Source organism: Carlito syrichta, unplaced genomic scaffold, assembly GCF_000164805.1.
Source record: "Carlito syrichta isolate Samal-C Ts95f unplaced genomic scaffold, Tarsius_syrichta-2.0.1 Scaffold302798, whole genome shotgun sequence".
In the NCBI taxonomy this organism is placed as follows: Eukaryota; Metazoa; Chordata; class Mammalia; order Primates; family Tarsiidae; genus Carlito; species Carlito syrichta.
The window spans coordinates 1-24644 of NW_007246894.1; the positions used below are offsets into that span (position 1 = coordinate 1).

At 35.7% G+C, this 24644-nt stretch overlaps 1 protein-coding gene across 2 annotated transcripts; it reads left to right on the forward strand.

Moving 5' to 3' along the window:
- Positions 1–295: 295 nt before the first annotated feature.
- CUNH3orf58 (chromosome unknown C3orf58 homolog) lies at positions 296–24644 on the forward strand. 2 transcript variants are annotated; one of them, XM_008057151.2, is made up of 3 exons: positions 296–387; positions 17468–17771; positions 21795–24644. In XM_008057151.2, the coding sequence occupies exons 2-3, from the start codon at positions 17525–17527 to the stop codon at positions 22124–22126; spliced, it is 579 nt and encodes a 192-aa protein (XP_008055342.1). In that variant the 5' UTR covers positions 296–387; positions 17468–17524; the 3' UTR covers positions 22127–24644. The 2 variants fall into 2 exon arrangements, with proteins under 2 accessions (XP_008055342.1, XP_021567548.1); XM_021711873.1 differs by lacking the exon at positions 296–387 and adding an exon at positions 15975–16024.

Below are 24644 nucleotides of genomic sequence, written 5' to 3' on the forward strand. Positions count from 1 at the left end.
CCGGGGCTCGCCCGTCCGCGGCGCCGGCGCCGGCGGGTCGGCAGCCCTCGGACCTGCCGTCGTTCTTTCCGAGCGCTCTCCGCGCGGTCGCCCTTCCCTGCGCCGGGCCCCGCGGCGGGCCTCCCTTCGGCCTCAGAGTCTGCCTTTGTTTTGCCGGCGCCTTTGCCCGGCGGTCGTTCAGGCAGCCGATTTGGGGGCAAGTCGGGGGCGCTGGGGTCGGGGAACGGGACGGCGGTCAGGGTGGGGTTAGTCCTGGCGCCGAACTTTGGGTGGGATCGGAATCCGAGGAGCGGGAAAAAGTAAGGCAGCGCCGGGCTTGGGGCTGGGAGGACTTCAGGCCGGGACGGACATTTTCATCCCGATCCTGTGACCTGCCCTGTTCATCTGGCGATCGGGCTGAAGGAAGATGAAGTGTTAGGCCGGGGCGCGAAGCAGGGGCGCGAGAGTCTTGCCTCCGGCCTCACGGCGTTGCCTGTCCTCTTCCGACTGTATTTTGAAAGGAAATGTGCCCTTTAGAGGCACAGGATGGAATCTTTTGCCTGGTGACCGAAAAACAAAAACACTGTGTATGCCTTTGTAGTGTTTGCCTTTTTCTACACGTTGCCACCCGGCTTCGGTGCGGCGCCCTTGGACGGTGGTTGCGACTGTGGGGTTGCGTTCCCTCCTTCTGAGTGCAGGAAAAGTTACCGTGCTCCTTTTCCATGCCAGATTTGCTGTGTTTCAAATACAAGGGGGTGAGGGAATGACTTAAAATTCACGAGTAATTTTGGTGTACTTCACTACTAAGAATGTCAGTGATGACTGGAGGGTTTGCACGGTTTTTCCAAAGTGCATGGATAGGAAACTGTAGGTATTTATATTATTTTCTTTTTTCAGGTTTTACTCTGCTAAAAGAAACCAGCCTTATTTGATGCGTTCAGCCAAATTAATTTTAACACACATTTTGCCTCAATCAAAACTTTAGTGTGAGTCTTAGTAAATTGTAAGACATCATACGATATGTATTAATTTTAAAGTACAGATTGTATGTTAAATACTGTTGTGCTTATTAACAGTGAATGGGGCTTACGACTGGGTAAACTTCCCTCGAAGAAATTATTCAGGAGTTTCGAAACCAGTCTTCTAAAGGTTCAGCCCATATTTGTGATCTATACACACTTGAAACTTTTCATTTAAGCTATTTTTCAATTTAAGAAATAGAAATCTTATTGTTTATATGAGCAAGGTTGGTTCATGGAGATAGCGTTAGTAGTTTGCTGAAATATGTGGTCTGTCAAGTTCTCTGGGACCCAAAAAATATAGTGAGGTGCTTTCGTAGCAATGTACATTTCCTACATTTAAAATACTGGCAGCTCTGTTGAAAGATTCTTCTCAGATAATTCTGAGCAGTGATATATTAGTAACAACTAATACTAGAACTAATAACTTAAGAACATTTAGGACTTTCTAAGCACAGTCATGGCATCTGGATTTGAGAAACTTTGGCGTTTGGTTTACACTAAGGTACATCTGCTTTGTTCAGGAAGGCTTTATTTTTTTAAAGCTTTCAGCGTTTTCAGTTTACTTTATCGTTGAGATAGTCAAATTTACTTGTATTTTGTTTTCTGATGAACTTTTCCCTCACTTGTTATGTGTTTTCATCTTTAGCGATAAATAGCTTTCTAAAAAGGCACAATTGTTTTCTTGTGTTTTAAATGTAGTGACACAGTTGCTCTGAGGGGATGAATAGACGGGCAATAGGATGAGTTTGTTTTTTTGTGAGGAAACATGTATCAATATTGTAGACTGTGACATTTATTTGTAAATTGTATTTTTAATTTAGACAGTCCAGTTCCCAAGAATAGTACTAATACTTTATAGCTAATAAAATATTGCAAAATAGAATTTTGGAGTCTTTAGTATCAGTCATTCATATTGGTATGTTATTATTTTTTTAACCTGATGGACAAGCAAGAAGAATAAGAAGACTTATTTTAAATGAGAAATCTTTATAAAGCTGCTACTTTCTATATAGGACAGCTTGAGCTTTGGTGAGTTAAGAAATATGAACAATGTATTTGAAGATAGATGGTAGTTTAAAACCACTAAAATGAAAGGCATCTCAAAATTTTTCTGTGACCCAAATCCAATAGTTGTTATATAGTAAGTCAGATCATGATATTCATTATATTTTGTTAGCTGGTAAATTGTACATTTTTAGTATTTGTAAAAGTTTCTGTAAAACTGTTTATAGCTGTTTATACTTGTATTGGGGTATAATTGATACTGATAGGAAAGTCCAAATGTGGATTCCTATATTTTTGTTTCATGTGTTTTTTAAAACATTCTTAATAGTACAAGTCTGTGTTTTACAGCTTGGAGAGGAGCTCACTTTTTTTTCCAGGAGAGGGAGCTACTTGTCGAATTTTTAGACAGTTGGTGACAAACTAGATTTTTCTTATACTGTCCAAAGATTAAATAATTTAGGGAAAAAAAAAAATCTTTCAACTGACTTAATGAAGCTATTCTTAACAAACGTTCTTCCAAAATAAATATGCCTCAAAAATTAGCATTTAAAAAATCTCTTTTGATAAGGTACTAAAGAACTGAAAATACATATGAATTTAATACATTAAATTTGTCTTTTCTGGTCTTTAGAAGCAGTACAAAATTGAAGTTTCAGTTATTCCTTGAAAGGAAACCCAAAAGGTATTGTCTGTAAAATGTATACACACATACCTAATCTATGTAAGGCTATGTAGATATGTAATATAGATTTTGCTATATGAAATGGCAAGGAAATACAACTCTCTTCCTATTGTTGAATAGCTAGCTTATAGCAGCTTATCTAGCTCTAAGGAAAATTGTTCTGTCATAGAATTACCATCTTCTAAAAAAGTTTTATAAACATCAAGCAACAGATAATGCTTGTGATACTGTTATTTTCTATTTTGATATTTTCTTTTCCTTTGTACATTTTTACTTTACTGAGAGGTGTATTTTAATGCCATGTATGCCATTAGTCTATGGAAAATTGGGAGAGAGGAGATTTGTTTGCTTTTGTATAATGTTCCAAGGTTAAAAATCTTGAAACATGAAAACCTTGAGGTGTTGAAGTAATTGGTGAGATGGCAGGTTATTTAACTGATAAATTTTCTGTCAGTACTTGTACTTACCATTCTTGATTTCACAGGAGAAGTGTGTGTGTGTGTGTGTGTGTGTGTGTGTGTGTGGAGAGAGAGACAGAGAGAGAGAGAGAGAGAGACTGACTGTCTGCAAAGAGAGAGACGAGAGATGCTGCTGTCTGGATGTCCTGAAGCTCAGTATCTCTGACTTCATAACCTGAAAGTAATGAAGATGGTCTTGTTTATGGGAAATGAAGAAAACTCTTGGCTATTTAGGGAGAAGAGCTAGAAATTTGTTTATTATATTTGTAGAACTTTATTTTCTGTAGATTTTTAAAATTATAGTTTTATAGGATTTACTTTATTTTTACACTAACAATCTACTGCATTTAATCAGCTATTTTGAAGCTTGTTTGGGGTTTGAGTCACCTTAAAAATAATGGTGATTCTAAATATCAACCATATCTTTAGTTATAATAATTCTGTCCATTCTTACCTTAAAGAATAAGTTTTTATAGAAAGTGTTGAATGAATGTTTTTCCTTAAAAATAATTTATATAAGGAAGAATGTATTTTTAAAGTGCTCTGCTGAAAATACAGTTTTTGAAATAAAGAAAAGCTTTTGGCTGTTTAGCTAATTACTTCAGATGAGTTCATAAGCTTTTAAAATGAGACTCACTTCCCTCTTTATAAAATGAGGCTATTGGATTAGAACGTTTCCTTTACAGCAGCAGTATCCTGGAACTCTTAAACTCTTGACTTGAGAAATTTTTGTGTTTTGTTTGTTTGTTTGTTTGTTTTTTAAGTTTTCTTCTGAGCTTGACTTTTAACATATGGAATGGGTTTAATTAAGATCTCCCAAAATGGGATTAGGGATTTTGGTACTAGGTCCCTGCTAAGATGTGAGGAGTTGGAGGCCAGGACAGATTAAACCTCTTTCAAGCCTTTCTACCCCCAAATTTTTACATGCATGAAATCAGATTGAAGCAAAATAAAAACCAAAGATTTTCTTCAAAGAAAAACATATGGCCGTTGCCTTACTAGACTCTGGTGTGGCCAGGTGCTCTTTGAGCTGTTGCCATGCTTCCTGACTTTGACCCCCTTCCCTCCCTTAGGGAGGTGAATCTCCTCTTTTTCGAATTTACTTTTAAGTAAACTGTATTTTCTCATCTAAAAACATAGGGCCAGTCACGGTGACTCACGCCTATAATCCCAGCATTTTGGGAGGCTGAGGTGAGAGTACTGTGTTAGCCCACGGGTTCAAGACCAGCCGGGGCAACTTGGCGAGACCTCATCTCTACAATAAATCAGAAAATTAGGGTGGGGTGGGGTGGCTTGCACCTGTACTTCCAGCTACTTGGAAGACTGAGGCAGAAGGACCACATGTGCCCAGCAGGTTGAGGCTCCGGTGACTGTGAGTGTGCCTCTGCGCTCCAGCCTGGGTGATAGAGACTCCAACTCAGTGAGTGAATGAATGAAAGAATATGGTGTTAAGGGTTGCCAGCTCTTGTGGGGCAGTAGTATCTAAAAGGATGTTCCAAATTTTGTTTCAGGAGTTTTTTTTCAATCTAGGGAGCCTCCTATTTGTCTTTCACTGACTGCTACTTTAGTAACTGCATTCCTAGATTTTGGCTTCAAAATACATTAGAGGTAGTTCTGAGTAGAACTAATAAAGTCATAAGTTTTTCAACTTTTTCTGGTTTTTCATCTGAGATTTCATAGACACTTTTGATACTTGAATGTCCTTTGTGAAAAAACAAAAATAATGAAACAATTCTGTGTACTTCAAGTAAGAAAAAAAAAAACTTTTAGAAAGATGTTAGAAACAGTCATTCTTTTTTTTTTTTTTTTTAAGTTGGAATCTCACTCTGTCTCCCAAACTGGAATGCAGTGGCCGCTCCTGGCCACCGCAGCCTCGACCTGCTGGGCTCCGGTGATCCTTCCACCTCAGCCTTCTGAGTAGCTGGAACTACAGGTGCGCGCTACCACGCCCGGCTAATTTTTTGATTTATTGTAGAGATGAGGTCTCGCCAAGTTGCCTGGGCGGGTCTTGAACCCTCGGGCTCAGGCAATCCACTCACCTCAGCCTCCCAAAGCGTGGGATTACAGGCTGAGCCACTGAGCCCGGCGAAACAATCATTCTTAAGAAAGCATTACTGAGGGTCAGTGGAGCAAAATCATTTGACACTTTGGTCTGGTTTCTGGATTTAACCATATCTTTTTATCATTATTAATTTTGTCCTTTCTGTACTTTTGTCTAATCTTTGAACTGTTTTTTATATTTCTACTGCATGGGTTAGCACATATTCCTCATACATGCTGGGAAATAGTTTGGTTTTTTGAGGTTTGCTTTTTGGACATGGGTGGCCAATTTCCCATGGGATTGTCAGACTGGTTTTTTATTTTGTTTTTCTGGTTTTTGGTGCCTGACCTGCTTCTTGTATTTCTGTCATTGCTGCTAACTTCACAGTATGTTGACTTTTTTCCTTCACTTTCCACTCATTACCTATATATAAAATTAATGGCTTTAGAATGTAAACCCTGTGTTTTTATTGCACATATGATGAACTTTAGTAAATGGTTGTAAAATGTCTTAAGACTGAAAATTACTAGTATAAGATGCAGATAGTTGTTCATCCTAGTCATAGATTGTGGGAGGTTTAAAATTATGTAATCAAAACTTTTAAACAATTTATAGATTCTTGATAGGAAGTTATTTGGAAAGTGCTCAAGAGCTCTTTGTGTTTATAGCCAGAAGAACTGAATTTTGTTTGTTAATTTGGTAGTCTATTACATAGTCTGCATTTGGATTGAAAGGATGGAAAGACGGCCTTAAGTGGCAAGTATTCTACTATGTAGGCAGTAGATAATTTAGGCGACTAATTACAATCAATACAGCATAATAAGCCCTACCAAAAAGGTATATGCACACTGTCGGATGACTCATTTAGGGAGGGACATCTGTTTGTATCATGATAGTAGTGAGTACCAGGAAAAATTTCAGTGATTTTTGCCTATATATGGGAGTGGGAGGAGTGGTGGGGACAGTATTGCAACAGTGTCCAGTTCACATTCTGTATTACCATAAAGTTGTTGAATGGCATTGAGGTCTCTTAGTGTTTCAGATCTTGAGCTTTTTAATCAGTAAAGTGGAGGTGTTAATACTTACCAAATAGGATTGTTTAAAAAGATTAAAGGACATAGGATTAGTCAAGTAATATATGTTAAATGTCTTTAATTGTAGAGCTTTTACGGTGTATTATTTCTTTGAAAATCAGCTTATCCCATTTTTAGACAGCTGTAGTAGTTGAAAATTTCTTTAGTGCATTATGTTGGTATCTGTCTTAGAAATATATAAATTTTATTTTTCTCATGGCAGACGTTCAAACATTACTCTCCTTACATATACATATATTATACATACCTATGTAGTTGTTTCTTCAGGCTATAGTTTTTTTTGGAATTCGAAAAGGGTTGGGGTTTGTCACATATAAAGTATAATGAACAGAATGAATGTTGTAGGAAAGAGGTTTTAGACAGGAATTCCGAAATACAAAGCAAATAGTTTATTTTTTTAATCTGTAGATCATCATTACAGTTTAATAATTCCATTTCGTACATTGGTGAGTGGTAATACTAAAAAAAATTAGTTTATCTGGGTTGTTTATGGGCATTCTTAGACTTTGAGACAAACTCTTAAAAGATTTATTATTAGAAGTAGGCGTGATGCTTCAGTGTCTTCTTCATATTTTTTTCTTTCTACTACTGGTCTTTTGGGATTTTATCTCTGAGGTGTGAAGAGATCTGACAAGAGTTGTGTGGCATTGCTCAATAGTGCCAGCAACTGATCTATATACCCTTGGGATGAGGTAAATATGACAAGCAGGGACACAGTTTGTACTACCTTTGCTTTCTGGAGCATTAGATATGGGCAGCAAATAAAGAACAAGATAATTTCCGATTGTGCATACTGTAAAGAGAACAAGAAAGAATTGGATTGGGTATGGAATACTTTAATTGGAATGGTCAGGAAGAGTGACATTTTGGCTGAGGTGTGAATGTTGAGAAAAAGCCTGTGGTGCAAAGTTCTTGAGGGCAAAAGTGCTTTCAGGCAAGATGTATGATGAATCCAGAGGCCCCAAAGTAGGGTCGGGCTTGGGAGTAAGGAAGCAAGGTAGCATGTAAGATCATAGAGGCAGGCAAGGACCAGATCCTGTGTAACCTTGTAGCCATGGCTAATGAGCTAGGATTTTATTTCCCAAACTGGGGCAAACAGTAGAAATGTTTGTGGCAAGGTATGGTTTGTGGAGAATGGGTGATAAGGAGCAGGAAAGAAATCAGGGAGTCTTTTGCACTCGTTGGTGGGAGAGAGCTTGGCAGTTTGGATTAAGGTGGTTGCAGTTGAGGTTATGGAAAGCAATCATACCCAATACATTTAGAAGAAATAGCTTTCAAGACTTGTTGATAGGTCAGGGTATGAGGGAAAGGGAAAAATAAAGGATGTGTCTTGGATTTGCGGTCTGAGCAACTACTGAGTGACTGTTTTTATTATGATAAAGCTTAGAGAAGGAATGGATTTGGAGTCCAGAAAACAAGAGTTTTGTTAAATTTAAGGCGGCAACAAGAATACCGTTCTACTAAAAGTAGACACCAGATCCTTAATGAGGGAAGGTAACTGAGCTATTAGTGAATGTTTTGCTATTCTTCCAAAGGGCTGTGTTATTTCAGTTTGTGTTTTTAAAGGAACCAGGCATCTATGGCCATATCACCCTGAAAACACCTGACCTCTTCTAAAGGAACCAGGGAAGTTAGTACTATTCGACTTCTCAGGTTGTTTAAAGAAATCAGATCTTGACTAAGGAAAGTAAGATAACATCCCGAGGTTATTGGGTCTAAAAGAAGCTTAATATGTCCTTCTTATTTCTTGAAATTGTGTTTTTATTGGAAGCAAATGTTTGAGTATGGTGTTTGTAGATATGTATTCAACTTAGAAACGTGGCTCACGGTTGCTTGAGAGTGGGTAAGATAGGGTCAGTTGAAACTAGTAAATATATGCATATTTAAAACAGACTGGCCTCAGTCTCAGCCTGTAATCCCAGCATTTTGGGACGCTTGGCAAGTGGATTGCTTGAGCCTGTGGGTTCGAGACCAGTCCCGGCAACTTGGCGAGACATCGTCTCTACAATAAATCAAAAATTAGCTGCGCATGGTAGTGTGTGCCTGTAGTTCTAGCTACTGAAGGCTGAGGCGGAAGGATTGCCCAGAGCCCAGCAGTTCGACGCTGGGGTGGCCATGAGCGTGCCACTACACTCCAGCCTGGGTGATAGAGTGAGACTCCAACTCAAAAAATAATAATAATAATAAAAATAAAATAAAACATGTTTGGGCGAGGCTTTTTTTCTGGGGGAAGGGATTTCTTAAGTTATTTATTCTAAAAGATTATTTCTATTAAACTTGGGGATTATTTTTATTGTTGATGTGTTTTGACATTGGTTTCTAATTTTACTTCTAGCTGTTGGACGTAATATTCAAATAATGCAGTTTTGCCATTTTCAGGGTATTGTTTAATGTTGGAAATTGAGGTGGTTGGAAAATGGCATTCAGAAAATTATTTTATGAAATAAATCAAACATACCCCAGGACTTAAAAAATTTGAGATTGTTAAGCTTCTGCAGTATTTGCAATAGATTTTGGTTACTACTTGGCAGTATAAGAAGCTAAGATCTTAAAGAAATTTTAGCAAAAGTTTGGTAACCATTAAATCATCCTAGTAATTTTACTATATTTCCCTTCCAGACAGTTCACAAAACTGTGAACACATTAGTCTGTCACCAGTACAGTTGACTAATCTCTATGAGCAGCTGTTATAACATACCTTACTACAATGGGATTTCATTCAAATTGGGCTTTTAAACATAACTTTAAAACTTAAATCGAACCTTTAAGCATTTTCTATGTTTTTGATAATATGTAGTTTCCTAGCGAGTTCTCAAGTCTACATTTTGTAGTTTTTTGAGCAGAAGTGCTGGTTATGTAGAAAATCTGATATTCAGATTTTGGATTGGCTGTTTTGATTACTAAAATTTTTTTTTGAAGTTAGTTTATACTGGGAATTTTCACCTTTAAAAAATCAGTCTTGCATGGTAACACATCTCTTGTTCTATATTCGTTGATTGTCTCTCTTTAGGCAAACTGCAAAGTTATGCTCCTTTTAATGGACTGTTATGAGGTAATGAATGATTATAAAATATATATTTCTTTTGTGAAAGGAACTTTGATTTTTTTTAGTATACAACACTACTTTTAGTCATGTAGGAGAAAAACAGATAATCGAATACAAGCACTTTTAAAGTTGACCTTTTTTTTTTTTTTTTTTTTGGAGTTAGAGTCTCTCTTGGTCGCCCAGACTGGAGTACAGTGGCCGCTCCCGGCCACCGCAGCCTCGACCTGCTGGGCTCTGGGGATCCTTCCACCTCAGTCTTCCAAGGAGCTGGAACTACAGGCGTGCGCTACCACACCCGGCTAATTTTTTGACTTATTGTAGAGATGAGGTCTCACCAAGTTGCCCAGGAAGGTCTTGAACCCGCGGGCTCAGGCAGTTCACTCACCTCAGCCTCCCAAGGTGTGGGATTACAGTCTGAGCCACCGAGCCTGGCTTGACCTTATTTTAATCTGTTAGTCTTATGTCATTTATTGTTTGTTAGTAAACAAATAAATAAAACCAAAAGGTACTCTTTTATGTATCTTTACTAATTATTCTGTGTCTAGTTTTTTCATGATTGTGTTATGACATGATAGAATAAAACAGGTTTATTAGCCTGGTAGGATAGGGGATATTGATCAAAGGGTATTACTATGATATTTTAAAAACTTATTGTTTAGAATAATGTAATATGCCACTGAATACTGGTTGATTTCCAGTAGGCAAGATCATCCTCAACGTTCAGATTTTTACATTGTATTTGGTTTTGCATATCAAGTAGACCATGCTAAGAAGACCATGTTGAGGCGTTTGTGTTGTATTCTTGTAAGTCCTAACATGATGTGGTTTATATTTGACTTTCCAGATTCTGTTACCTCAAGCCATTTCCTTGTTCATTTCACGCAACTGCTTTGACCTTTTCCTGTTTCCCCATTTTTGAGAAGACATTTTCTGACTTTAACTTGTGCCTAGAATGCTCTTACTGCTCCTTCTCCAGTCTATGATAATACTCATCCTTTGGGTCTCAGCATTAAGTAGAGAGCACTTAGGGTGAATAATCTTTTTTTTTTTGAGTTGGAGTCTTACTCTGTCACCCAGACTGGAGTGCAGTGACCGCTCCCGGCCACCGCAGCCTTGACCTGCTAAGCTCCAGTGATCTTTCCACCTCAGCCGTCCTAGTAGCTGGAACTACCATGTCCAGTTAATTTTTGATTTATTGTAGAGATGAGGTCTCACCAAGTCGAACCCACGGGCTCAGGCAATCCACTCACTTCAGCCTCCCAAAGGTGCGGGATTATAGGCTGAGCCATCGAGCCCGGCTAGGGTGAATAATCTTACATTACTTTTCCAGCATGTTTGCTTGTGGAATGCTACTATGTAGTATATGAATTGTCACCTTTATAAAAATCTGAAGAATTCTTAAACAGAAGGATATGGGATTGAGGGATTGTGTTAATCTATTCTGTGAATCCATTCTGATTCTTGAAAAAGGACTTACAGTTTGACTTGGATTTTCTTTTTACTACCTGTGTGACTTTAAGCAAATCACTTAACGTGCTAATAGTAATAAGATGGAGCTAGAATTACAGTTTACCTCATGTCCAACTCTACATTTCTTTATTTTACTTTTCCTTTATTCATCGCATAAAATATAATGATAATTTTGTTTTAATCTAGGTAAGTAAGAAGTTATTTTGACATTCAGAATTTGCTTTGTGATGCGTATCTAGAATAATTGGAAAGCAAGTTAAAATGCTGTGCTTATGTGTGTACGTGTTACTGGTTTTTAAATTTTTTGCATTTTTAGTGTTTGTGCATGCTCTATACATGTCTCATAGCATCAAATCTTTTTAAAGTTTGGCAGCTAACTATGTATTCTGTTATAAATTAGAAACTACTAGAGGTGAGTAAAAGTGTTTATTTTTTTTTGCTGTATTTGGAAAGGGTTCATTATTTACAGATGCTGTTGAATAGGGGACATGAAAATAAGCATATTTCTTGATGAGTGCCTAACTTTTTTATTTAGCAGGTTTGAATAGAATGTATACAAGTATTTTGATAAATAGTTCATTAAATAGTATTAAATTTACAAAATACATTTCATATCTTTTTTCCTTTAAACCTCAGATTGCCATGATGAATATGGTGATACAGATATTACTCCAGTTTTACAGAGAATGAAAACCAAAGCTCATAGAATTTATTACTTTGCCATGGTTACAGCTAGTGAGATATAGTGGTAGAGGTGGACCACAAACACTAGCCTTATAACTTCAAGTTCATTACTTTATTATATGCTATGTTGCCCTTTAAATATAAAAATTATAGAAAATATTATATACTATAAAGTGTATAAAATGTCTATTTTCTAGTCTTTACTGTAACATTGATTATAGATATTATATATCAGCTTGATTGCATTTTCTCCTTCAGTGGAAGATGACGTTAGTGGTTTTGTTTGTTTCTGGAGCCTTGGCTTTAAGATACAGTCAGCACATACATTATCGTTGTTAATATTATGAGTTTCATGACATCAAACAAGTAGCTTGTGGTATTATTACTAAAAATAAAATAAATGCCTAGACATTTATATAAGGGTTTGTATTCAAAATATTTTTTGTTTTGTAAATCAATAGTGAAGATGTGTTATTTCTTCATGTTTAAGTCTTAATACTTCAAATTTCCATTTTCAGTTTTCTTTCTTTTTTTTTTTTAGAAAGCAAGATTTATTGAGAGGACAGAAAAGCTCCCACAATGGGAGGGGACCCGAAGGGGTTGTCCTTTAATTTTCACATTTGTGATAATATTCTATAGATGCTTTCTTTGAGTTGTCACCAACTTAATTTTTAAAAATACAATTACAGAAAGTAAATATTTAACTGTTTTGTGCCTTTGTATAATCTTAGTCTAATATTTATTTTTAAAAACTTTACATTTTACACTTTATAACATGCATTTAAGCCTGATAAAAAGCCTTGTAAAATTAAATGAAGTCCCTTCAATTCAATTAGGATTGGTATCATTCTAACCTTAAATATGCCTTTCTTCAATTGAAAAGTATATGTACATTTTTTCAATTGTAAGTAATTCATTAAAATAGTCATATTTTATTTCAGATTACTACATATGCTTGTACTAGGTAATTTGAAATATCTGATTTTTAAATTTTGTTTTAAATAGAAAAATGTAGACCTCAGCAGTAAACTTACCATCTTAGCTACTGTGCTTTTTATGCTCTGTGGGAAGTAATAAGGAAGAACTTTTTTCTTATTGCTTGACACATTTAGCGAATCCAAGCTGTAACATTTAAAAATTTTGTCTCTCAGACTGCTTGACCATGGTATTTTGGTTCTAAGCCAGAATTGCTTTAGGTGCAAATGACAAATATTTTCCTTTCCTTGAGGATTTTCTGTGTTCTATAGTGTTTTCAATAGAATTCTGTTCTCAGTAATGAAATCTGACTATTTTGATTAGACAATGAAAAATTCTTGTTATCTGAGAAAATGGTGTGAATTCATTTATTAAAGTTCTTCCACAAGATTAGGTAGCAAACTATATGAAAGAACTGAAGTGCTCTTCTTAAAATGAGGCATAGCAGGATTTGTTAACATTGTCAGAAAACACTATATGAATATAAAGTTGCTCAATGTGACATTTGTTCATATATTTTACCCTCTTCTATAAGGGACTTGGGTAATGAAGTGTATATTTGACTGTCGTTTGCCAGTTGGAAGGGCTCCAAAAACAAGGAGGCATTTGTACATGTGCAGATGTTGGCAGGGTTCCCTTTTCTCCTGTTGTCAAAGACCGTTTTATTTTCACAAAGATATGTTTGTATCTATTCTACAATATGGCATGTTAATAATATACCAATAGGGTATGGAGGAGTTTTTTGTTTTATTTTCTGCATGACAAAACTATCTAAACTCAAATATTACTTATTTTTAGTGCTTTCATTTTTATGTCTGAAACTTTATACTAAATGCTTTTGGGAGATAGTTAAATCGTTCATACTACTTTGTCTAACTAAAATTTCAAGGTCATGGAGATATCTTAAATTGGGGGGAGTAAAGTTAAGAATAGTTTGTGGTTAGCAAAAAGTTTTTGCACTACACATTGGATATGAGCAATCTATCACTTTTTTCTAATACCCAAAATAAATTTTTAAAATTTTCAGGTAGAAGATGAAAAATGTGTTTACTTCTAATTTATAAAGAATCAGTAGATAGTTTCTTAACTAAAATTGAATTAATTAACTTACTATAATTAAAGATTCATAATCTAAATTTTTCATTTACATAATTAATGTTTTATTAGAAAGCTGTATATATTAAAATTTAAAATTTAAAAGATATATACACAAAGAACAAGTAGAGTTACTATGCATTGATAGAGTTGAAAGAGAGTAACTGAAGATAAGTCATAGATGAAGTTTAGTTTTAAAAATATTTTTTGTTTTAAAGTTGATAATTTTAATGCAAGGATATTATTGAATTTTGACAGTTATATAAAGCTTTGGGTAAAATTAATATTTCTTGTTTTTTCTAAGAGGTTCAAGAAGAAGAGCCACATCTCTAGGTCTTTAAATATAAGCAAATTGTTCAGTTTTTAGCAGTGGAAGTAGGCACATTGATAGAGGTATATCTTAGAGAGTTGTGGGTTTGGTTCCAGGCCACCACAACGAAGTAAATATTGCAATAAAGCAAGTCACACAAATGTTTTGGTTTTCCAGTGCATGTGAAAGTTATGTTTACATTATGCTGTAGTCTATTAGGTATGTAGTAGCATTATGTCTAAAAAATTAGACGTTCTTTAATTTAAAAATACTGTTAAAAATGCTAGCAAGTATCTGTGCCTTCAGCAAGTCGTAATCTTTTTTGCTGATGGAGGCCTTACCTCAGTGTTGATGACTGCTGACTGATCGGTGTGATGGTTGCTGAAGGTTTGGGTAACAGTGACAGTTTCTTAAAATAAGACTACAGTGAAATATGCTACATTAATTGACTCTTCCTTTCATGAAGAATTTTTTTTTTGTAGCTTGCCATGCCATTTGATAACATTTTACCCACTGTAGAATTTCTTTCAGAATTGGAGTCAGTCCTAACTCTGCTGCTGTTTATCAACTGAGTTTATATAATATTCTAAGTTCTTTGTTTTCATTTCAACAGTGTTAACAGCATCTTCACTAGGAGTAGATTCCATTTCAAAAAACTACTTTCTTTGCTTATCCATAGGGAAGCAACTCCTCATCTGTTCAAGTTTCATCATGACAGTTCAGCAATTCAGTCTCACACATCTTTAGGCTCCCCTTCTAATTCTAGTTCTCTTACTGTTTCTACCAATTATGTAGTTTCTTTGTTCCTAAGTCTTGAACCCCTCAAAGTTATCCATGAGGGCTGGAATTGCCCATTTTGGAATCGAACAAATTCATGTTAATGTTGGTAATTTGACCTCCTATGTGTTGCAGATTTTCCTAATAACATCTAGAATGGTGCATTATTTCCAGAAGGTTTTCAGCTTTCCTCAGAACCAGCAGAAGAATCACTGTCTGTGGTAGCCATAACCTCATGAAGTGTATTTCTTAAATAATAAGACTTGAAGTCAAAATTCCTCCTTTATCCATGAGCTGCAGAATGGTTGTTGTGTTAGCAGGCATGGAAACAACATTATTCTCCTTGTACATCTCCATCAGAGCTCTTGGGTGACCAGGTGCATTGTCGATGAACAGTAATATTTTGAAAGAAATCTTTTTTCTGAGTACTAGGCCTCAACAGTGGGCTTAAAATATTCAGTAAACCATGCTGTAAACAGATGTGCTGTCACCCAGATTTTGTTGTTCCATTTATAGAGCACAAACGGAGTCTATTTTAGCATCATTCTTAAGGGCCCTAGAATTTTTGGAATGGTAAATAAGCATTGGCTTCAGCTTTAAGTCACCAGCTGCATTAGTCCCTGACAAGAGAGTCTGCTTTTACTTTGAAGTTTGGAAGCCAGGGATTGACTTCTCTTCTCTTCCTGTGATAGTCCTACATGTCATCTTCTAGTAGAAGGCTGTTTCGTAGATACTGAAAATCTGTTGCCTAGGGGTAGCCACCTTCTTTAGTTACCTTACTTAGATAGATATTATGGATAACTTGCACCAGCACTTGCTGCTTCACTTTGTGCTTTTATGTTACAGAATTGACTTCTTTCCTTAAACATCATGAAACAACCTCTGCTAGCTTCAGACTTTTCTTCAGCTTCTGCATTTCTCAGCAATTCAGTTTGATAGAATTGAAGAGCAATAGTACCTTGCTCTGGATTAGGCGTTGGCTTAAGGGAATGTTGTGGCTGGTTTGATCTTCTGTCCATGCCACCCAAAGATTCTTCATATCAGCAATAATACTGTTTCACTTTCATATCTTTTGTGTGTTCCAGAGCAGCACTTTTAATTTTTTTTTAAGGATTTTCTTTGCATTTACAACTTAGTTAACTGGCACAAAAGGCCTTGCTTTTGGCTTTTCGCCTTTCTAACTAAGCTTAATTGTTTCTAGCTGTTGATTTCAAGTGAGAGACCTGCAACTCTTCCTTTTACTTGAACTCTTAGAGGCCATTTTATAATTACTAATAGGCCTAATTTTAATATTGTTATCTCCAGGAATAGTGAGGCCTGAGAAGAGGGGAGAGATGGGGAATGACTGGTCAGTGGAGCCAGTCAGAACACAAACGGCATTTATCAGTTAAGTTTGCTGTCTTATACGGATGTGGTTCATCTGAAAATCTGTTACATTTCTAATGCTAACATCAAATTACAAAACAATTACAATACTAACATCAAAGATCACAGATTACCATACCAAATAATGAAAAAATTTGAAAAATTGTGAGAATTAACAAAACGTGAAACAGAGACACAAAGTGACCACATGCTGTTAGAAAAATGGCACTCAGACTTCCTCAACATTGGGTTGCCACAAACCTTCACTTTGTCAATGCAATATCACCAGGAACAATAAAGCAAAGCACAATAAAATGAGGTATGACTGTATTTGTAGTGTTTTGTTGTAAAATTACACTTAATATTATCTTCCCAATCCATCTTCACACCCCTGTGTGATGGTTGTGTAAACTTCATCTTAAAATTTTTTTTCACACTTAAGTAAAGGTTTTGAACTGAGGGAATGGCTCTTAAAACATGCCTCTGGTCATGATTTTATCTAAGAAGAAGTTGTTTAAAACATTACTTCCCATCCTTTTTTCCCTGATGCTCAATTTGCGGCTGTGCATTTTAGTGGTGGAAAGTATCTTCATTAAAGCCTGCTATTTAAGTTGAAAATAACTTGTTCATAGTCATAGAAGATTTTTCTTTTGATTTGGGGTGATAATCCTTCAAATATTTTTATTAAAATTGATTAGAAAACCTTGCTAAGATGAGGAGAACAAATAATTTTGAAGTTCTGCCAAGGTGAACAGAAAATATAGTGGTTGGGAAATGGAAAAAAGGTGAACTCGAACTAAAGTTGCTCAGAGTGGAGGCGGCATTCATAGGTTATCAGTTTGTCCTTCCCAACATTTGGATATAGGTGAAAAGACACCTTCAAAGAATCTTTCCCTGAATTCCACCCCTGCCTGCTTCTGGACTAGGTAAAGTCCCTATTAAGTGCTTCCCTGGGACCTGTAACTAACATTTATCATGTCATAATTACTTGTTTGGTATCTGTATGCTCTTCTAAAATAAAAGTGAATGGCTAAACAGAAACTGTTTAGCTCACTTGTGTTGCCAGCATAACACAATGCCTGATGCCTGGTAAATAACACAGTGCTGTTCATGCAAAAGATTGATTGATAACACTTACACAAGTCAAGAAGATAAGGAAACATACATTCTTTTACTATTGATAATGAAGACATTGCCTTGCCTTTTATTGATCAATTTGGTTCTGAGATTTTGATAAGCATGTTTAATCACATTTTAACTTTATTATATTAAGTTCTCTAACTTTTTTTCCCCAGGTCTTAGTGGTATGAGTTAGAAAAAACATGAAGGTTATCTCTAATGAACTGAATATAATAAGAAAATTCAAACTCATTCCTAGTAGCAATCTCCACTGAAAGAATATGAGGATAGACCCAGAATATTTTCATCAGACTCTCTTATAATACCAAGGTAATTCTTTTGTAGAGTTTTCCATCTGATGAAGGTTGGCCATTTGCAAAATATTTGGGAGCTTGTGGAAGAATGGTGGCTGTAAATTATGTTGGAGAAGAATTGTGGAGTTACTTTAATGCACCATGGGAGAAACGAGTTGACCTCGCTTGGCAGTTGATGGAAATAGCAGAACAGCTTACAAACAATGACTTTGAATTTGCACTCTACCTCCTGGACGTCAGCTTTGACAATTTTGCAGTTGGTCCTAGAGATGGGAAGGTAATCATTGTGGATGCTGAAAATGTTTTGGTTGCTGACAAAAGATTAATTCGACAGAGTAAGTATATAACTTCTGTATTTCTTTTCTACATATTTTTCCTATGTCAAAATAATGTTTGTATTTATATGAAGTATGCCTTGAATTTCTTCATTAGATTCCTTGCATCTTTCATTGTTTATATAACAACTGCCAGTAAATAAGATACTTTTTTACTTACATTGGGGTTACCTTTCAATAAACCCATTGTAAATCGAAATTATTGTAAGTAAAAAGTGTATGTATTACACCTAACCTATGGACCATCATAGTTTAGTATAGCCTACCTTAATTAGAACACTTACATTAGCCTACAGTTGGGGGAAAGTCATCTAACATAAAGGCTATTTGATAATAAACTGGAAAATAATTATATTCATTATAGTCTTCATGTGATTGATTGAATACTCTCTGAAAGTGAAAACCAAAATGACTGTATGAGTACTTGAAGTACAGTTTCTACTTAGTGTGCATTGCTTTTGCACTATCATGAAGTCAAAGTTGTAAGTTTAATCATCATAAGTCAAGGGCCATCTGTACTAATTCATTCTGTCTTTATACTTGCACTCTTAGTCAGTTTCTCCATATTTAGTAAAAAATCCTTTGGATTCAAAGGGACCCAAGTATATTCCGTGTGTGTGTGTGTGTGTCTGTGTGTGTGTGTGTGTGTGTGTGTGTGTGTGTGTGTGTATACGTGTACGTATATACACATCTTTTGCATACTGTGTGTTATAAGCTGTGGTTTAGGAGTTCAATGTAGAATTAAGTTTATGTTGTTACAAGCTACCTGATTGATGGTACTGCTTTTATGGAGGCCTCATTTTTCTATGGAATCTCTTACAGAGACGTTCTATATTTTGTTGTTCTGTGGGGTCCCTACACTGATGGTTTGGTTTTGTTTAAACCATTTTGATGTTCCTAGCACTGCACATCTGACTTTTGTTTGATGTTCTGATTATTACATCTCACCAGAAACTTTGCTCTCCATTTATTTGTGAGTTCTTCACAGGATAGGTGGACAGTGTCTGAAGTGTGTTGAAAATTAAATGCCAAGGACAAAGCCTTTAGTTCTAGAACTAATTCAGTTAGAAAAAGAAACCGAAGGGTTGTTGCTACATGGTGAGGATCTTATATTTTTAATTCTCTTTTATCTTCTGACATAAGGGATATACAGATCTTTTGATAAACGGATGCTAAAAATCTGTGACACCTGGGAAATGTAGTTAATGTGACGGCAGTATATTTGATCGACACTTAACTTTTTGGCATGATTTTAGCATGGTCCGATTGAAAACACTTGATTTTTCCCACTGCCTTGTTCTCATTCTGTACTCACCAAACTTACTTTATGATTCTTTCTTGACTTGGCCGTGTAGATCCTCCTTCAGGGAGTAAGCACCCTGTTGGAGTATTTTCCTCCCCACTTTTACCTCGTCCTATGCCCTGATTTTGTAACAGCCTACATTATGCATTTCTTTTTTAAACTGTACAAGTCAGTGGTTTTTAGTATATTCACAGAGTTGTGCAGTTTGACCAGACTTTAAAAAAAATTTTATTCCAGTGTTTTGTTTGTTTATTTGTTTGTTTTTTGAGTTGGAGTCTCACTCTGTCGCCCAGACTGGAGTGCAGTGGCCGCTCCCGGCCACCGCAGCCTTGACCTACTGGGCTCCAGCGATCCTTCCGCCTCAGCCTTCCAAGTAGCCAGAACTACAGGCGTGCACTACCACGCCCTGCTGATTTTTTGATTTATTGTAGAGATGAGGTCTCGCTGCCCAGGCAGGTCTCGAACCCGCGGGCTCAGGCAATCCACTCACCTCAGCCTCCCAGAGGCGTGAGATTACAGGCTGAGCCACTGAGCCCGGCTTATTCTAGTGTTTGTAAAAATTATTTTTTATAATTTATTTTATGCAGACTTTCCTGGAATAGTTGTTACGGTTTTATATCAACTAATTCCTGAGGTTGGATGAATCCACCCATATACTCTGTGTTCTTGCATTTCATACAATGAGCATCACTCCCGTGCTACTTTAACTCTTGTTAACTATTTTCAAATGTCTTATGGGCTCTGTAAATAGCCACTTTGCAAAAGGCATTATCTGTTCACTCGTTCTCTTTTCTTTTCGTTTCCTAGTAAACGGTCTTTATTTTATTTCTTCACAAGGAAATTGAAATTTTGCTGTGGACACTCCCTCAGTGTCCTTTATCTTCTAAATCTAGTTAAAATAGCACACATTCATCTCTTTTTCAGACAGAGTAGATCCTTTTTTGAGAACTTGTTGTATCAGTTATCTTCTTCAACATCCCACCTCCTTCCTTTAATATCTAGTTTCTCTTACCTCCCCATAAACAAGTACATATAAGACCCTCTTTTGCTTCTTGCTTGTCAACTGTTTTTAAAGTACTGCTTGCCTCTCTACTTCCTCAGCCTTCATTCAGTCTTTAGCTCATTAACACCTGATTTAGACTTCTGCTTTGCCATTAGCAACAACCTAATTGGCAAATTCATGAAATGACTGTGATTAGTACCAACTTCTTGAAGTTCTTTCCTTTGGCTTCCTTCTACTGGAATAGTAACTTTTTAAAAACTTAAACCTGGTCTTATTACTTCCTTGACTAAATGGTTTTAATGACTTTCCATTATTCTTCAAGTAAAATTCAAACTCTTTACCCAGGGCATAATCTGTGTGACTTGGCCCTGTTCTGCTACATTTTTAATATTCCTCTCTTTATTGCTATTGATGCTTTAGCTGCAGTGCTTTTTTGTTTTCTTGAATGAACCTTTCCACTTCTGGACTTTCCCATATGCAGTTTCCTCTGTCTAACATGCCTTGTTAACTTCTTCAATATCTCATCTCCTTCCTTTAATATCTAATTTCTCTTACCTCCCCATAAACAAGTGTATATAAGACCCTCTCCTGTTTCTTGCTTGTCAACTGTTTTTAAAAGTATTGCTTCATTGTCTCTCCTTCCTCAGCCTTCATTCATTCCTTAGCCCATTAACACTTCTGCTTTGCCATTAGCAACCACCTAATTGGCAAATTCATGAAATGACTGTGATTGGTATATGATTTCTTCATATAAGCTAGCTGTTTGTCCTGTAAGCTTTAGCACCATTAAGTACGTTCATGCTGATATGTTCTAAATATGTGTATTACATCTCTGACCTCAAAGTCATACGTTTCAAGTCTAGTTCTAGTTGTATATATGACATGCCCACCTGAATATCTTACAGCTTTATATTTATTTATACATACATATATTTTTAAATGAATAAAAATACTTATTTTTATATTGGCACTATTATGTCAGTATTATCTACCTTCAATTAGAACCGTAAACTTTACCCATATACTTGTTAATTTTTGTCTATAGTGTTTCTCCAGTCTGGCTTTTTTTCCTGGGCCTTCTTTAGTTGCTTTCATCATCTTGGTACCTCCAGTCCTCAGCCCAGTTATCTTCCTATAAAACAAATGATGGTCATGATCACACAAGTAACAACCTGTTTCTCTAGCCTCATCTCTGTCTCCTTTCTAGGTACCTTGTCACATTCTAGTCACAGTGAATTACTGTTTCCTGAACCAACTAAACCAATCCCTTAAGTCCATGCTTTTGTATATACTGTACCCTGGACCTAGAATGCTATTTTCTTTAGTTTCTTTTCAGATTTTTATTTTTTAAGATCGAAATCAGATATTCTTCCTTTAGACAGCCTACTATATATAGCTCTAGACCCAAGGGCTAATTCCTCATGACTCTTGTAGCATTGTGTCATACTTATGTATAGCACTTTGTGTGTGTGATGGAAAGTTACTAGACTGAACCTATAAGTGGTAGGATGGTGGGACCTTGTCCAATTCTTCTGCCTGGCATTTGTAGGCTTCCAAAAAAATGTTTGTATGAATTAATGTATCTGAATATTTCAAGTTGTAATAATACATGAAAGTATAGAACAGATAATGTTAATAGGTGAAATGTTCTATTTTTGGAAACAATGAAAATTCTATTTGAAAATGTTTTTTCTTTCTGTTTTTCCCTCTTTCACAGATAAACCTGAAAATTGGGATGTATGGTATGAAAGCAAATTTGATGACTGTGATAAGGAGGCTTGCTTATCATTTTCAAAAGAAATTCTTTGTGCTCGAGCCACTGTGGACCATAATTATTATGCTGTTTGTCAAAACCTCTTGTCCAGACATGCCACCTGGCGTGGCACTTCTGGAGGACTCCTTCATGATCCACCAAGTGAAATTGCCAAAGATGGCCGACTCGAGGCCTTGCTGGATGAGTGTGCCAACCCAAAGAAGCGCTATGGCAGATTCCAGGCTGCAAAAGAACTGCGTGAATATCTAGCACAATTAAGTAACAACGTGAGGTAGTCTATGGTGAACTTGTTTTTCCCTTTCTCCATTTAAACAGCACTGGTTAAAACAAAACCACCAAAAACTATCTGGAAAAATGAAATTTGGAAGTGTTAAGTTCACAGGATGATAAACTTGCACTGATAGATCTTGTGTTAACATCCATCAAAATAAGACATTACTCCAAAAGTCACATGATGCTTCTGCAAATAAGTATGTTCTTATACTTTGGAGACTTGAGCTATCATCAACTGCTTTCCCCAACGCCCCCAATGCCTGAGTGGATTAATGAATATTGTTAAGCTATTGGAAATGAATCTGATAGTTACATTGGCTTGTGTATCAAAGGGTACTGATACTTAGTTTGCATTACTGTCATGATTTTGTGAATCTCTTGCATTTACTTTGAATGTCAAGTTAGATTGGCCTGTTTTATAGGCCATTTTTTTCTTCTGATGTGTAGGGTTTTTTTCTATTTTTATGTTTTTTATTGAATTTTACACATTCAGGTTACTGTAGGTGTTCATTTAGATTTTGACTGGTTCTCATTCAGTGCTATGTGGTACATATTTACTGTTAGGGCAGGATTCCCAGGTTTTCTATGTTTCTTTAGAAAGCTAAATATTATATTATGTAAATACTTTTTTTTTAGCCACCTTCTGTGGTTTCACAATTGCATGATATCATTTCAGGTAACAGTTACACCCCTCTGTGCCAACTATAAGTGTACACTAAACATGAAGTTTGGCATATGTTGCAAACGTCTAAAGGCTTTAAGGAGAGCATACTGGCAGTCCACACCTTGATGTAAATTTTGGCTCAGAAAAAATATATAACCCAGTATTTTTTAAATGCTAACTAGTCCGAGATAGTAATGCATATGCCAAAGAAATATTAGACCTAGTCTCATGTTTAGAATTTAAGATAGAATTGGTTACTTATTTATTCTTATCATCCTACTTTCAGTACCTTAGGTCTACCATGATTAAATTCTCCCTGGTTATTTTTTAATGTTGAAAGTCAAACTGCCGCTTTCAAGAATATGTAATTTAAAAGTACCTTACCTGTTATTCATTGGTAGTCTTGCAAAATTAATATAGTAGGCATTGTTTGAGTTTAATCAGGCATCATAACCTTTTATTTATTGATGAACTAATAATTATTATTGTAAAGCAGACACTTTAGCTAGTCTGCCTACCTTGGTCTTTTTTACCCAATTGTTAAATATCAAAATGTCAAATTTAAATATGTGGACAAAAATTAACAAATGTGAAATTTGTGGGCTATTTAAAAAATGTTACAATATATAAGTTGACTATCACTAACATTGGTAATATTTTCTGCTTGAAGTTATTACTTTTGTTTACATCAAAGTTTTGTGTAGTGTGCTGTAGTGAGTTCTAGACTGACCTTATTCTAAATCAGAAAGTTATTAAAATATGCACAACCAAAGTAAAGTTTTTCTTTTTCATTTATTCAGCAACTATTTATTGAACATCATTTCTGTGCTAGGCACATTACTAGCTGCTACACAATGTCTGAACACGATGTATGGTTGAGTAACTTTACAATGATTATCAAATACTTTAATGTAGGTATTTATTTCCTAAGTTGAAATAGCATTAATTAAATTAGGGTGGTGCTTTCATGTTATTTTACTGTTGTGATGGAGATTCTACTTGTACCATCTAAAACTAGGTTGCTGTAAAAAGAGGAGGATGAAATCAGTAGTTAATTTTAGTTTAAAAATTGGAAGGAAAAGAGTAAGAACTCTCCATTATAAAATATTTGCATTATGTTTTCATACATCAGTATATTTCATATACCAACTAGCCCTCAATGAAACATTTAAGTGCTGGAAATTTTACTAACTTTTTACAACTTTAGGACATTTTTGAGGGAGTAGGTAAAATTACTTGTCAAACATTTGCCTCTTATTCAAAACTTCAAATATACATTTTCAAAAAGAACACCTCTTATATTTGATACATTTCATTATAAACATTAGAATGGCAGTCACAGCTGGGATGTCTGTCTGTGGTTTATTTTACTTTTTAGAAGAATGATTGTGATTGCAGAACAGAAAGTGAGAAAACACTGCCAGCAGTGATTGCTACTTAAGGTAGTTTTTTTTATAACTACCATTTCCCCTCCATGAGATTATGTAAAATTTCTTTTATCTTTGGAAAAGGTTGAGGAGGATGATAGTAAAAGAATTAGAAATTTAAAATTACAGGGAAAAAATATGTATGTGAAAAGCAATAAATATTTTGTTCACTTTGCTATCAAGATATTCACTATCAGATATTTATTATATGGCAGCAATTTATATTTTTAATCATTGCCCATTAATAGACGCAGTAAAATATTTTTGAATCAGACATTTGGGGTTTGTATGTGCATTAAAATTGTCTTTTGTACTGTAAGTTACTGTTCATTTGAATATTTTATCAGAACTGTCTCCTTGTGCCTTTATAATATAAAGTTGTTTCTACAACTTTTAATGATCTTAATAAAGAATACTTCAAGAATCATA

Bases quoted from the DNA above. Each gene is read 5' to 3' on its own strand.
- CUNH3orf58 (XM_021711873.1), top strand. From the start codon at position 15,980: ATGACTGGTCAGTGGAGCCAGTCAGAACACAAACGGCATTTATCA. The intron at 16,025-17,467 runs GTTAAGTTTGCT...ATTCTTTTGTAG, and splicing joins AACACAAACGGCATTTATCA to AGTTTTCCATCTGATGAAGG. The intron at 17,772-21,794 runs GTAAGTATATAA...CCTCTTTCACAG, and splicing joins CAAAAGATTAATTCGACAGA to ATAAACCTGAAAATTGGGAT.